The 14,427-nt window shown below is 43.9% G+C and overlaps 1 protein-coding gene across 1 annotated transcript in view; it reads left to right on the top strand.

Annotated features, from left to right (window-relative positions):
* IDH3A (isocitrate dehydrogenase (NAD(+)) 3 catalytic subunit alpha) overlaps positions 1-14,427 on the top strand; it is a 102,330-nt gene that overhangs the window by 50,210 nt on the left and 37,693 nt on the right. The window contains exons 9-10 of the mRNA XM_069222052.1: positions 3,925-4,009; positions 5,118-5,270. Of these exons, the coding sequence (XP_069078153.1) occupies positions 3,925-4,009; positions 5,118-5,270 (238 nt within the window). The remainder of the gene's footprint in view (positions 1-3,924; positions 4,010-5,117; positions 5,271-14,427) is intronic.

Raw genomic sequence — 14,427 nt, 5'->3', positions numbered from 1 at the left:
ATTGCAGTGCAAGCACCCCAAAGGCTTGCATTCCACTGCACAGCCGAAATGATATGTCAAACAGCATGAGGTGAGAGATAAATACTTCTATGGGCAGAGCCAAATCCCACTTTGCGTATTTCAAAGCATTGGTAACCGGTGGTCTTGTGGACAGCTGTAATGTCAAACCAGATTTCAAAATCAGGATTATTTAATTAATGCATTTATATCGGAAAACAATGCTGAGATTCCACAGGTGAACGATTAAAAATTAAATGTGAAGGGGATGAGGTGAGACGAATGTAGGAGGGCACTATTCCATTTTAAAACTACTGCTGATTATTTGAGGCCTAAAGTGGGTAGGGTATAAGGGAAAAATCTTAGCATTTCAGAAAAGTTTAGGGAAGTGTCTGAAGCTCCAGACGTAACCCTGTTTATTTGGGAAAGTAGAAAGCAATATAGATGTAGCAGCTCTCCACCAAAATGAAAGCATAGATAGTTAGTGCAGGCCAGTCACCCAGATATCTGTGGTGGGAAAATTAAGGCAACACTAATAATAGAAGGGACATTTCTCCACCTAATATGTTTTAGCCACATATATTAAAAACAGCATTACTATTGTAACTACAGTATTTCAATCTGTTGAACACAGTAAGCACTTAAAATACATTATTAACAAATGCAATTAACAGAAATAGAATTGCTTATTCAGTCATTTATTTAGAGAGTTTTATAAAGCACGAAGAAGACCCAAGGGTATCAGAGCTCTGTAGAGAGAGAAACCCCCATCCCGTTACAACACATATAACAATCCCATAAGAAATAATCAAAGGAAAAACGAACTGTACACGGTCCCATACCACCTTGGGTGAGGAGAGGACAACTGGCATAGCTATAGTGGAAGCGTGATGGCATGCTGTATCCAAACCTTCTAGAGTCTCTGGTGCCCGAATGATCAGGCCTGATCTTGAAATTGAGATCTCATGGAAGGGATCCGTTTTAATAAGATAATTTTGACTTATTTCTTAAAGTCCCAAGGTGAGGGGGTTTGCCCGTGTTTCAGGAGAAAGAGAGTTCCAAATTTTAGGGGCCGACCCTGAGAAAGTGCGGTCATAGGTCTTCTTTTTTCTGAATATTGGCAGCTCTAGCAGGAGGGAGCTAGCACTCCTGAGGTAGTAGTTGCCTCCTTATATTCCAGTCTGAAGATGATTAGGGACTGTGCTGCTGTCTTGAAATCTGGAGGTGGTATATATGGTTTTACCTTCCTGAGGAGATTAATGTAGATAGAAGCTCCATTTGTGGCTGCATTGATGTGTGCTGAGGTTCTTATACAGCATTATCTGGTGAGACTTTGTTGACTCGATAATAGCAGGTATTCAATTGAGGGCACTAAGGTGGGTTATCCATTCTTCAGCTGGTGGTGTGCTGGGTGGCGGGGATATGAGTAGGAATTCTGCTTTAAGGGCATTCAGTTTGTGATGGTTCTGTGATAGCCAGTGTGTCAGTTAATCTTCCGGGGAGGAAATCTTTAGGTAAAGCTGTGTGTCAACTGCGTTCATGTGAAACTTGCTGGACCTATTACAGACAGCGTTTTATACTCTGTAGAGGTGAACATTTGAAATTAAGTTATAGACTTTTCTTAAAACTAGATTGATATAACTACATGCTGGCACAAGATAAATGCCAGATGTTAAACACAGCTGCTTGTGTGCTCCGAAGTGTTACATTGATGCTCACTCTTAAGCGGAGAATGACTGGATGCTATGGAAAGGGTGGAAGCGATTCAGTACATTCAGATACTTATTAAGCAAACATATGTGACTTCCACACTACAACTCAACTAGTTTTTCCGAGGCACAGGGATGTTGGTAAATCTCTTGTTTTCTTTGTAGGTCAGCAAGCCTTTCCTTTGAAGAAAGAAATAAGGAGTGAAGTTGTAGTGTCAGATAGCCTGTGTTAGTAGTCTTTCTCCTCCACTTCACTACATTCTGAGGCGCTGGGGAAATTGCTATATCTCCCTGTATTGGGGTTCCTTTTTTTGCCAAAAATTCTGTACACCTGGAAGTTACCTAAACATGCCTAACAGCTAAAGAAAGAAAAAAACCAACGTATATAGCTAAATTGATCTGCTTCAACTGCTCATTGACACCAGTATTCAACTGGTAACTGTAACTCCTCTGTGAGCCTGACTTTGGATTTGACTGGACATTTGAATTTAAACCAGCTGCCCCATGAATGGATATGTTACCCTTCTGTTTTGCTCCACTAATGACCGAGCTGAAACACTCATGCACTGACAAAAATCTCTGGAATTCGCTTCTTGGTCCAAAGAAGACATTTATTATTTCACTACGCAAGGTTCCTAAAAGGAGATTAGCATGCTGAAAGCACACGTTAAAAAATGGTCACAGCAATCACATGAAAGAATGTACAAATGATATATGTATCTATATTATAATGCAAAGCAAATAATGAATTAAAAAAAATATGCATCACCATGAGAAAAGGGTATCACTGCTTCATCTCCCTCCTATTCAGCATCAGATCGCCAGATCCCAGAATTGATAGAGGAGAGAGATCAATTATCCTCACGGGAAGGTTGGCACACTCCAGCGTCCTGGAGGTGCCTGAGATCTGCAAACACTCTCTGTCCCTGGTCCATCTGGTCTCGGCCTCTTATACTTTGAACAAACAGGAGAGGAAAAGTCTAGATCCTCCTTCTCCCTGCAGAAGTTTATTCAAAAAATGCTGATTGCTTTAGGCCTGCTTTGAAAATAACATGTCGGACTTAGCCACAATCCCAAGGTGCCAAATCCAAACAAGTCTGTTCCCTGCCATCTGAGTACATTCTTATCAGCCTAAGCCCCTAGTGGTAAAAAAACACGAAGAATAAAAACATGTGCACATTGTACAATGTGGAAAACTACTTGCAGCTTTTAATGTGGCAGTGGCTAATGGTAAAATAAAGTCTATAGGCAAAATTAAGCTGGTGGTTACTAATGTGACGTTGTAGTGCTAGGCTAAGTGCAGCATGGAGTCAGTGGTCAAAACTCACGTATCATTACACCTCCCCCTGAAGTGCATTCAGGATTCTGCCTATTTTCAGAAAAAGACCTGCACACACGTGCAGAGGAAAGAGAGGACCACAGGCAGAATCTGTGATTAACCTTTGACTAAGAACCTCCATACCCCTAGGACTAGAGCTATGCTTCTGAGCCATGCTGGAGGAGCTATGCTTCCCAGAGTGCTGCAAATATGCTGAGCATTGCAGAAGCTGAAATTTAGCTGTGACCTTACTGCTGTGGCCAGTGAGATACTGGGTTGGGCTAAGATGAGGGTCTTTGCATCACTGCCCACCCAGACTCGAAAAAGCTGATCCCCTTGAGCATATATGGTGATGGAAAACCAGGGTGTCTAACTTTACTATGGCACATTGCCTTGATGACGCCTTGTCACTTGAGCCCCTAAGACCACCTTGTCTAACTTCACTGTGGCACCTTGCCTTGGTGGCCACTTGCTACTGTTAGTTATTGCACTTTGTAGGTGAAGCTCACCCCACTGAACTTTTGCTGTAGTCATTCCATCCAGATGAATTTATTACTTCTGGGTTTGCTTTCTCTTAAGGTCTTGAGCAGAAGGAGCATAGTTCTAAATAGGGGGTAGAGTGTAAAGGTCATAAACGTTTTATGTTTTGCTTCATCGGACTGCAAAGACTGAATCACTTAAATGGGCTTCAAATCTACTTATAGCCAGAGAAGTTCCATTAACTGAACTTTTTTTTTTTAATTGTAGTTTTAGTATGGCATTTTACTTAAATGTTAAGCAGTTGCTTGTGGAACCAGCATTGCCCAGAATGGTGAATGCTCAAGTTGATATAAATTCCACATGTCATTTTTACAGTAAACTAATATTGAATTTCTATTTGCCTTTTTTTTTTTTTTGCAGTGATTTATGTGCAGGTTTGATTGGGGGACTTGGGGTGACACCAAGCGGAAACATTGGCGCAGATGGAGTTGCCATTTTTGAATCGGTAATATGTTTTGATTGTGACAATATTGAACACTCTACTTCCATTCCACACAAAAGGAATATTTGCATTTCGATATATTTCTACACTTAACAATAATTTCAAGTCCACTGTGTAAGTTTCATGAAGGATTTCCAACATCAGAATTGCACTTTAAGGGGTGCAGATCCCAAGGCACTTTTTTTGGTTCTTCCGGCAAGGACCCAAGCAAATCTGCCACTTTATGCTATCCCACCAGTATCAGCCACTTCTCACATTGCACGTTGTCTAGTTTATTTTGTGCAATTCGTAGTGTTAACAAATGTTGTGAAGGAGAAACTAAAAAGTTCAAGTTCACTTGATACAGAATCCATTGCGATTATTTTTCTAGATGTTGCCTTCTACTGTGCTCTGTTTTGATACTGTCACAACTTGGCTTTCTATTGGTGGTCATAAATGAACAGAAGGTGTAATTCCTTGGTATGTCCACTTCAAAACTGAAGAGAATAGTCAGGCTATTCCTGGTGCCAACAAAGAAGGTTACTCGTCAAGCACATCTTGCTATAGAAATGATTCTGCATCTCTCCTCCAAAACAGGGCAATTAAGATGTAATGCAACTCTCCGCTTATTCGGCATTTTTCTTTTTGCTACCAAAGGCCGCATTGTCAGCTTTTAGTTAAGTAAAAAAAAAAAGATAAATATGCTATTCTTTTTTTCATGCTAATCAAGCAAATGGCAGTGGCATTGCTATGAACCATTAGAGTAGATTAATCCGGAGAACCAAGGCTGAAGCAGTATCTTTTTCTTCCCTTTTACCACTTTTCAAATTTAGATTCATCTCTCTATGTTGCATCATTGCTTGCATATTGATATCATCTTAGTGTCTAATTTGAACTTATTATTTAACTACATTGTGTAATGATGCCCCCCACTGTTATGCCCCTTGGAATGTTCAAGGCTCCCAGTACCTGCGTGAATCTGTCAATAAATAACTGTACTCTTAAAGAATACTGTTATCACAGTGACATTGCATTGTTCTGTGTATTTGCTTGCCTTTTCTTTTGCAGAAATTGGGATGTGCCAATTACTGTTGTTTGAAGATAAATATGCTTTTTTTTGTCCAATCCGTAGGTTCATGGTACAGCACCTGACATTGCTGGGATGGATATGGCAAATCCCACTGCCCTTCTTTTGAGTGCTGTGATGATGCTTCGGCACATGGGTCTCCATGACTATGGCCAGAAAATTGAAACTGCATGTTTTGATACAATCAGAGATGGAAAGGTATGATTCATATCATTTGTGAGACCAGTTTACTGCAAATGCAATTTGAAAGGTATGCAATGAAAGTGAATACTATTGGACCCTTTCTGTTGAACAACTGTATTGCATTAGTTAAACCAAAATTAGCTTGATATGTAATATGAGTGGTTTACATGTTCAGCATTTGTGTGTATCTTTAGTTCAAGACCCTTTTCCCTCCACCTACTCCTATTTACTTATGTCTACAGAGACTCCTCTTTACAGGCACCGGGTTTAGTTGCATTTACACTCCTCATTGTGTAAATGATCAAAGGTTCTACAGCTCAGAACCTGCCATGCACCAAACAATACACTGTGGCATTCTCAGGTAGTCTACCACTAGCTCTATAAGAATCAGGAAAGAGAGCTGTAAGCCAGTCAGTACTTTGTACAATAAAACATGCTGCATGTAAAGCCCAACCAGGGACTGCTAAGTACCTGAGTACATTCGATTTGACTTCAGACTACAGGCAGATTGCCCTCAGTGAAGTAGCAAAGGAGAGGTCAGCATTCTCCACACCAGAGGGACATTACCAATTTAAAGTAATACCATTTGGCTTAAAGGATGCTCCTGCCACCTTCCAAATGTTGGTGAAAAGGGTCCTGTTGGGGTGGAGCAGTTCAGTGCAACTTATCTGCATGATAGAGCTGTGTACAGTTCCACCTGGAAGGATCACCTGGGTCACCTGAAGGAAGTGCTTTAGGCCCTGCAGCAGGCAGTCCTGATTATTAAGGCCAGTAAGAATCAGATAGGGCAGAGTGTAGTTGTGCACTTGGGTCACCTTGTAGGTGGAGGCCATGTACAACCTCTCCAGGCTAAAATCCAAACCATATTGGAGTGGACTGCTCCTACAACCCAGACACAGGTCAGGGGCTTCCTTGGTCTGACTGGGTATTATAGAAGATGTGTTCAGCACTATGGGATCATGGTGGCTCCCCTGACAGAACTCACTCCTAAAAATATTCCAAAGATGTCCCTCATTCCCAGAGTATTAGAAGGCCTTTGACACCCTTAAAGAAGCTACGTGTTCAGCACCAATGATGCTGGCTTCTGAATACACAAAGGAATTTGTGGTTCACACAGATGCTTCAGAGCATGGGATAGGCACAGGTAAATGAATAGGGTCTTGATCAGCCCGTTGCCTTCATTAGCAGGTGACTGCTCCCCAGAGAGCAACAATTGATTGCCATTGAGAGGAAAGCCTTTGCTGTGGTTTGGTCCCTGAAAAATCTGAGACCATACTTGTTTGGTACTCACTTTTGTGTTCAAACTAACCACAGAACTCTCAGATGGCTCATGCAGATGAGGGGGGAGAATCCTAAATTGTTGAGATAGTCCATTTCCCTAGAGGGGATAGACTTCACAGTGGAATACAGACCATGGGTGACCCATACCAATGCAGATGGACTTTCCCAGTTTTTCCACTTAGCTGATGAGGACAACCTGGGTGTACGTTAATTCCCATCCCCTTTCGTTTGGGAGGGGGCCATGTTAGAAAGTCACCCTTTTAGCATGTTCACCCTAATGTTTCTAGCTGTCTCTGTGCCCTGGGCTCTGCTAAAGACGCCCAGGGCCAGTGCTCTGAATAAAATATATATGGTATAATGGTACAACTAAAATTGGCAATGGCATGCTCCTGTAAGTCCCTAGTAGATAATAGGGCAAGGGGGATTCAAACTACCCACAACTCCCTTATATATAACCTGGCAGGGACGTTTAAAGGCCCAGTAGGTTTCCTTCACTGGAGTGTGCACTGCTGTGTTGCCTGATGTCATTTTTAAAGGCAGCCCTGCCTTACAGACTGTCTTTAAAAAGTAAAATGTGTGCTAGTTTGACTTTGGAGTTAAATGTACTTCCAAAGTGACAATCTAGCTTATTGTTATATATGTCACCCCTAAGGTCTCCCCTAGGTACCCCACGGGTGGGGTGCCATGTAACTATAAGCCGGGACATTATAAAAGATGTTTTATATGCCTTAGTGAGGGAAAACTGCACCTTAAAATTTTTCCTCATTGTAGATATTTAGCTCCATAGGCTAACATTGGAATATTTTCCAGAAGCATAAGTATTGCTAGGATGGAACTAAATGTACCATGAAAGGACTCAAACAAGCGGTTATGATAAATCCAGCAAATTGCCACTATTGAATTTATCATAACTAATACAGAAAAGAAGGTAAAAGACTTTGGGGGTCATTACAACTTTGGAGGAGGTGTTAATCCGTCCCAAAAGTGACGGTAAAGTGACGGATATACCACCAGCCGTATTACGAGTTCCATAGGATATAATGGACTCGTAATACGGCTGGTGGTATATCCGACACTTTACCGTCACTTTTGGGACGGATTAACACCTCCTCCAAAGTTGTAATAACCCCCTTTATTTTCTGTAAGCCAAATTCCAGATAAGTGGCCTGCACTAAGCAGCGGTTATGTGATGGGGAGGTGGCAAATGCCAAGGCCAGGCCAGGAAGGGGACTGGGTAAATCAAACTGGGCTTCAAAGGAAGCAGGACAGAAAGGAATGCCAGCCAGGCTGCCCTCTCACCCTGCACTCCACAGAGAGATAGCAGGCCCAGGAAAGGAATTTACAGATCTCCAGAGGGGAAGTGCTAATGAAAATGAGTCACACCAGTAGGGTGGTTGAACTAGGTCTTGCTCCGCTGTAGGAAAATCGTCCATCTTGGAATTTTAAATTGCAGTGCTTTATGGGACAAGAACATGGCACACTATAGATGAAGCTGTCATGGTTCTGGGTGGCCACATGCAGCTCATTGGACAAGGGTGCCCCCCCTGATTGTCCCCCAAGATGATTGAATAAAAGTGGCCAATCTGCACTGCAACTGAGATCTGCTGCCTGAAATTACAAGAAGAAGGATTGCCCTGCTGGATACCTGGTCTGCAACCCTAAGGACTGCAAAGGACTCAGGAGTGGACTCCCTGAAAGCAGCAGGTTACCAGAGCTTCACTTGCACGATCTCCATCAAGAAGAACCCAGCTGGACAGCATCCAGTGGCCTTTGAAGGAATTGGCTACGTGCATTCTAGGATACGTAGTCCCAACATCCCAAAGACCATCTCAGAGCTTCCAGGCCCTTGCATTACTGTTGTGGACGCCCCAAGATCCCTGCTGAAACCCTGGTCTGCACCAAGAAGGACTGCACTCACTAGGACTGCATCTGTTGCACACTTTGGTCTTCATAAAAGAAGACCTTGCTTGGCTTCTAAAGGATTCAGGAGTGGACTTCCTGTAGGCGCAGGTGTGAACGAGCTACTGAGTCACTTGCATCAACTCTTGCCAGAAGAACCAGGCTGGACAGCATTGAGTGGACTTCTAAGGATTTGGCAAAGTACGTTGTGGGAATTGTAGTCCCAGCGTCCCAAGAAGCAACTTGGAGATTCTGGAGCCTTGGATTGGAGCTGTGGACCACTTTCCTGCATCAAGAAACACTTCTGGAAGTGAGTGTAAAAGTGTTACATTGTTGACAGCTGGAACTCTTGACTGTTCTGTGTCCTGGTCCAGTGCAACCTTTTTTTTTTATTTTTTTTAAACCCTTTGAGTGTTGTTTGCTTCCAAGCACTAGTTTTTCTTTTGATCTTTAAAAATTCATATCTCTGGTTCTCTATCTTGTTTTTGTTGTTTTAGGACCATGTTAAAGATATAAATATTTCCTATTTTTATAAATTGGAGTAGGATTTTTATTTGTGTTTTGTCTTACTTATTTGCATACCTGTCTCCTAAGTTAGGCCTCCCTGCACGTTGCCAAGGTACCAGGGGCTAATGTTTGAAGACCCTGTCTGGACCCAACACTGTCGTGGGGGCTTTACTGCTAGTGGTTGGTGCGTACTTCCCTCTAGAAATAACTAGCCTCTCCAACACAGAAGTAGCATGAACGTGGGTGAACCAATGTAGATGTAATGTGGCAGGAATATATACAATAAGGTGTAAATGTTAATTTTTGGTAGTAGATGTAAATAGTGCAAGTGTTGTAAAAGTTATGTGTTGAAATAAATATAGTTAGTGCCCCGGTACATCGCTGTAACTTTGTGGTATACCACAGTGCATGCCTATGAGAAGGCATTATCTGAATGGCTATTGGCTGTGTTTACGAAATGTAAAAGGCAGCCATGTCGTTTTCAGCACACTTACACTGCGTTCTGGTTAGGGCCTTCGATATAGGTAAATAGTAGGTTTCTGTTGTTGTTCCCTACCTGTTACCACTTTACTAAAGTAATAGAAATGTATTTATACTTTTCCATATACTTTTTCACTACTATACGGACAAGTGCACAATTTTTAAATATTCTTTTAGGTAGCTCTGTGTTTGTATGTATGTGTGTGTGTGTATATATAACCTAGTGGCAGGTTTCACTAGGTAGTTATGGGTAGGACCTAGTTTCTATAGAAAGATAGTTTTTTGTTTTGCCTATAACTTTGGTGCCATTTGACAAATCTTCACAAAATGTTCAAAACCTACACTTTGCTAAGTTCAGCTTCTGTCTTGAAAGTTTCAGGGTGATCTGTCTAATGGGGGCAGAGATAAAGGGGGGTCCCAAAATGCGTTTTCCCCATTCATTTTTCCATAGGACCTTTAGACACGCCTACAGCCGAACCACTGAACGGAATAACGCAAATTTGCCATGAAGCTAAATTATGTTACGTATATCACGCTTTTTGTGATTTGGTGCAAATCCGTTAAGTAGTTTCAGAGAAATTTATGGCCAAAACATAAGGATATATAGGGACGCAGATCCTCGGTGGATCCAACTGTTCCCGTGCTGATATCCGATTATCTCCGAACACTTCAGCAAGGAAGTGTTGGCAGCCATCTGGGGACTCTGCTTCAGCCGAGTCCCAGAAAAAAGAAAGAAAAAAAAAGAAAGAAAAGGGGCCAGGGTAGAGTCACCCTGAACCCTTAGCCCTGGTGCTGGGGTCCCTGAGGGACCCCGCCAGGGCTGAAAAGCATTTTTTTTAATTAAAAACCTCGAAAAAATCTGAGGATCCATCAGCAGATTTTTCCGCTTTTTTTTGCCCCAGGTGGACGAGGTCCTGGGGCATCATAGAGGAGGTGGGCGCACGGGCCTCCCTTCTTGGGCTTTAATATGCCCCAGGGACCGCCACATCCTGAGGGTGAATGTCCAAATAAAAGCGGGGGGACCACACCCCCAGGGCAAAAATGTTTTTTAGTAAATAAGTGGGGGGAGGCCTGATGGCTCCCCCTGCACCCCAGGGACCACCACCCCCGGGACTACACTTTATTGGGAGCGGGGGGGCATGGCCTACCCGGGGGACACCACCACCCCCCCCCCCCCCCTGGGTCAGTAAGCAATTTATTTTGTGGGTGGCATGCTCCCTGGGGCAGGGCAAATCTTCAAAAAAGAAATAGGGGGGATCCCTATGGGACCCCCTAGCTCTGGGGACCACCACCCCCTGGGCTATGTCGTCAACCCCTCTTGGAGCCACTGATGGGCCTGAACACCCCCCCCCCCCCCCCCCCCCCCCCCCAATCCCCCACCCCCACCCACCCACCCAAGGGCCGGCTCCTGCTATGTCCCAGTTTTCCCACCCCCAGGACATAGCTGTTTGCTGCGGCTTGGCTGTAGCCAAGCCAAAGCAAACACTCTACTGTTTGACAGCGGGACCTTTTAAAGCAGGTCCTGCTGTCAAATAGCAGAGCTTTCATCTCGGTCTCCTGCACGCATGCAGGGGACAGAGATGAAATCGTTCAGCAAGCACGGAACGGCTGTCAAAGCAGCTCTGTGCCTGCTGAAGCAATGGCACTGCAGGAAAAGCCTTAGAGCTTCTCCTGCAGTGCCACGTAGCCCGTAGGGGCATTTTGTTATAAAACAAAATTAAATAAATATGTAGGGACCCTCAAGGGTTTCCCTGCGGCCCCAGAAACATTAATTTTTAAAAAAAGTGAAAACAAAACCTCCGTAGCTCAGAGTGAAGGTCACAGACCTTCACATTGAGCTTTGGGGGTACGAGTCCAGCTGGACTCATTACCTCATTCTGTGTATATCAGACAACAAAGCCTAAAATACTCTATCCCTCTCCTTTTCTTTCTCTCTCGCTTTCAATCAATTCTGCTACTCAGACACTTATGAACCCACTCAGGCACCCACTTACAGACCTACTCAGGCACCCACTCACAGACCTACTCAGGCACCCACTCACAGAACTACTCCGACACTCACCCACTCACAGACCCACTCAGACCCTTATGCCCTGACTCAGAGTCCCAGTCAGACCCTCAAGCACCCACTCAGACCCACTCATAGAGTTATGCACCCACTCACACATCCATTCAGCCTGTCACACACACAGACCCACTGATACCCTCATGCACCCACTCACAGGCTTGTGCTCACACTGACCCACCCACTAAAACACTGATGTACGCACTTTCATACCCAGACAATCTGACAGCTACTCTCACCCCCAGATACACCCTCTCACACCTATTCTCACACCCAGAGAGGCTGCAGACAACTGCCGCCATGCACGGCCAAAGGGCAATGCACAGCATGGGGTTGGGTGGTTAGGGAGGTTGGCCGCAGGGTCTGGTTGCAGGTCAGGTCTTTGGGGCAACCTCCGCTGAACATGGGTGAAGGTCGTGCACCGGTGTAAGGTTGTGTGGTTATAGGGGGTTGGCCACAGGGCACATGGCGTTTGTTGGATTAACGTATAGCAATGAAAATTACTATACGTAAAAAAAAAAAGATTGAAATTCACTGAAAAAAACAAAGGCTACAGGGACGTTATAGTTAGGTTTACATTTTAAACGTACAAAATCTTCGCAATTCACCATCTTTAGTTTGAGTTATCTCAACTAACTATAGCTCGTGCCCTAAGGTAACTATAAGCTCGCACCCTCGCCATGTACTGTTAATTACCAACAAATGAAGGCACTTATGACGTCTTTGATTACATCATTGATAATATCAATGTACTATATGCAGTAAAATGTTTGATGAAAAACTGTGTATGGTGGGGGCACGAGTTATAGTTACCGTAGGGCACGAATTATAGTGCAGTAGAGTGGTGCAGGGTAGAATAGAGTGGTGTACATGCAGTGACGTAGAGTGCATTGATTTTAAGTAAAGTGGTGTTGAGTTAATTGGCGTAGAGTGCATTGGTTTAGAGTAGAGTGGCATACAAGGCATTGGCATAGATTGTTGCAGATTAGGGTGACATAGAGTACAGTGCAGTGGCGTAAAGAGGCGCAGAGTGGAGTGGTGTCACGTAGAGTGAAGTGACATAGAGTGGAGTGGTGCACAGTAGAATGTAGTAGCATAGAGTAGTGGTGTAAAGCTCAATAGTGTAGAGTAGAGTGTTGTAAGGTGAATTGGCGCAGAATGGAATAAGGTGGAATGGCACGGTGTGGCATACAGTAGATTGTTTCAGACTAAAGTGAAGTCGCGTAGAGTGGAGTGGTGAAGAGTAGAGTAGAATGGCCTAGACTGGACTGGTGTATAATGCTATACTTATCTGGTGAATAGTGCAGTGGTGCTCAGTAGAGAAGTGTAGAGTGCACTTGCTTAGAGTAGAGTGGTGTAGAGTAGAGAAGCAGAGTGAAGTGACTTAGCATATCGCGCCAGATGTTTTATAGCCAGGCCTGGTGGTGGGCCGTTGTTATTACAGTGGAAGGTGTTCACCTATTTATTGTGAACAACATACGCATCTACCGAATAGTATGAAAACTACATTTTGACATAGGTAGGATGTTTAAGGCTGTACTGTAAATAATGTAGTTGTTTCTGAGCTCTTGTTTGTAGTTTTCTTTAAAGCAGTAATCTGTGTTGTCTAGGTTTTTATGGTATGGTGCTACTGCACGTGTTTCACATACTTAGAGTATTGCTCATTAAAGGTAGTTGTGTAGGCTACACCTTTTGGTTTACCAGTGTGCCTTGTCATTGAACAAGTTACTTATCTTCAGTAACGCATTATCTGGTAAAGACAATATTGCACTGCATGTTCCTTACCTTTAAATTTCCCAGGCGTAAGACTTGATCCAGAAACGTTTGCATGAGCAGTACCACGGCGCAGTACCACGGCGGTTCTGCTCGGGGTCGGAAGTGACATCGCAGTCACCTATATAGGCACCACCCAGGTGCGCGGACGTCAGTTACTTTTCACACCTTTCCACGCTAGGAGCGCGGAGCCATGAAGTGAACTTAAGAGTGTGTGTGTGTCCAAATGAGGGCCCTGAAAGGGGAAAAACCCTAGCCCTAAAAATCAGTCTGCAGAGCTAGAAGGCATGGGTGAGTCTATAAGGAATCTGCAGCTAGATATTGCTCTACTAGATAATGTGGTACAGAAGGTAAATAACTTGTTCATCTGATAGAGACTTTATTGAATAGATTCCCAAGCCATTTCATCCTGGCGGTGGGCTGTGGACAAATTTAACTAGACTAAAAAGTCCTGCAGGACCGAACAGGCGAAATGCCAGTGGCTGCTGACCTGGCTGTCCAGGCAGTAGTGTTTTGCAAACGTGTGCAGGGACGCCCATGTTGCTGCCTGGCATATATCCAGGACTAGAACTCCATGAGATAACCCCGTGGGTGCAGATTTTACTCTGGTGGAATGAGCCCATAATGCCTCAGGAGGCTGCTTTTAGCTAAGGCGTAGCTGATCATGATGCACAGAACGACCCAGCACAAAATGGTTTGTTTCTGTACTGCCCAATCTTTTTTTGCTCCAACATACCCCACAAAGAGTTGGTTGTCCACCTGGAACTTTTTTGTGCAGTCAAGGTAGAATGACCATGCTCTTTTTGGGTCCACATGGTGGAGTCGCCCCTCTTCTTTACAGGGATGTGGAGGCGCATAAAAGTTGGGCAGGCTAACAGATTGTCCTAAATGGAATGGGGTCACTACTTTCAGGAGTGGGACGCACCACCTTGTCTGGGAACACAGTAAGATAGAGAAGCTTGGATGATAAAATCTGCAGCTCACTCGCCCTCTGGGAAGATGTTATTGCCACTTAGAAGTCTGTCTTGATGGTAAGCAGCCAGAGGGGAAAATTGTGTGGTGTCTCAAAAGGAGCACACGTGAGGTGCCTGAGAACCAGTTTCAGATCCCACTGAGGCATGATGAAGGGCAAAGGGGGAACATATGTACAAGCCCTTTCAGAAACCT

Source organism: Pleurodeles waltl, chromosome 3_1, assembly GCF_031143425.1.
Source record: "Pleurodeles waltl isolate 20211129_DDA chromosome 3_1, aPleWal1.hap1.20221129, whole genome shotgun sequence".
In the NCBI taxonomy this organism is placed as follows: domain Eukaryota; kingdom Metazoa; phylum Chordata; class Amphibia; order Caudata; family Salamandridae; genus Pleurodeles; species Pleurodeles waltl.
The sequence above is the reverse complement of the archived record's forward strand: the minus strand, read 5'-3'. Positions and strand labels throughout refer to the sequence as shown.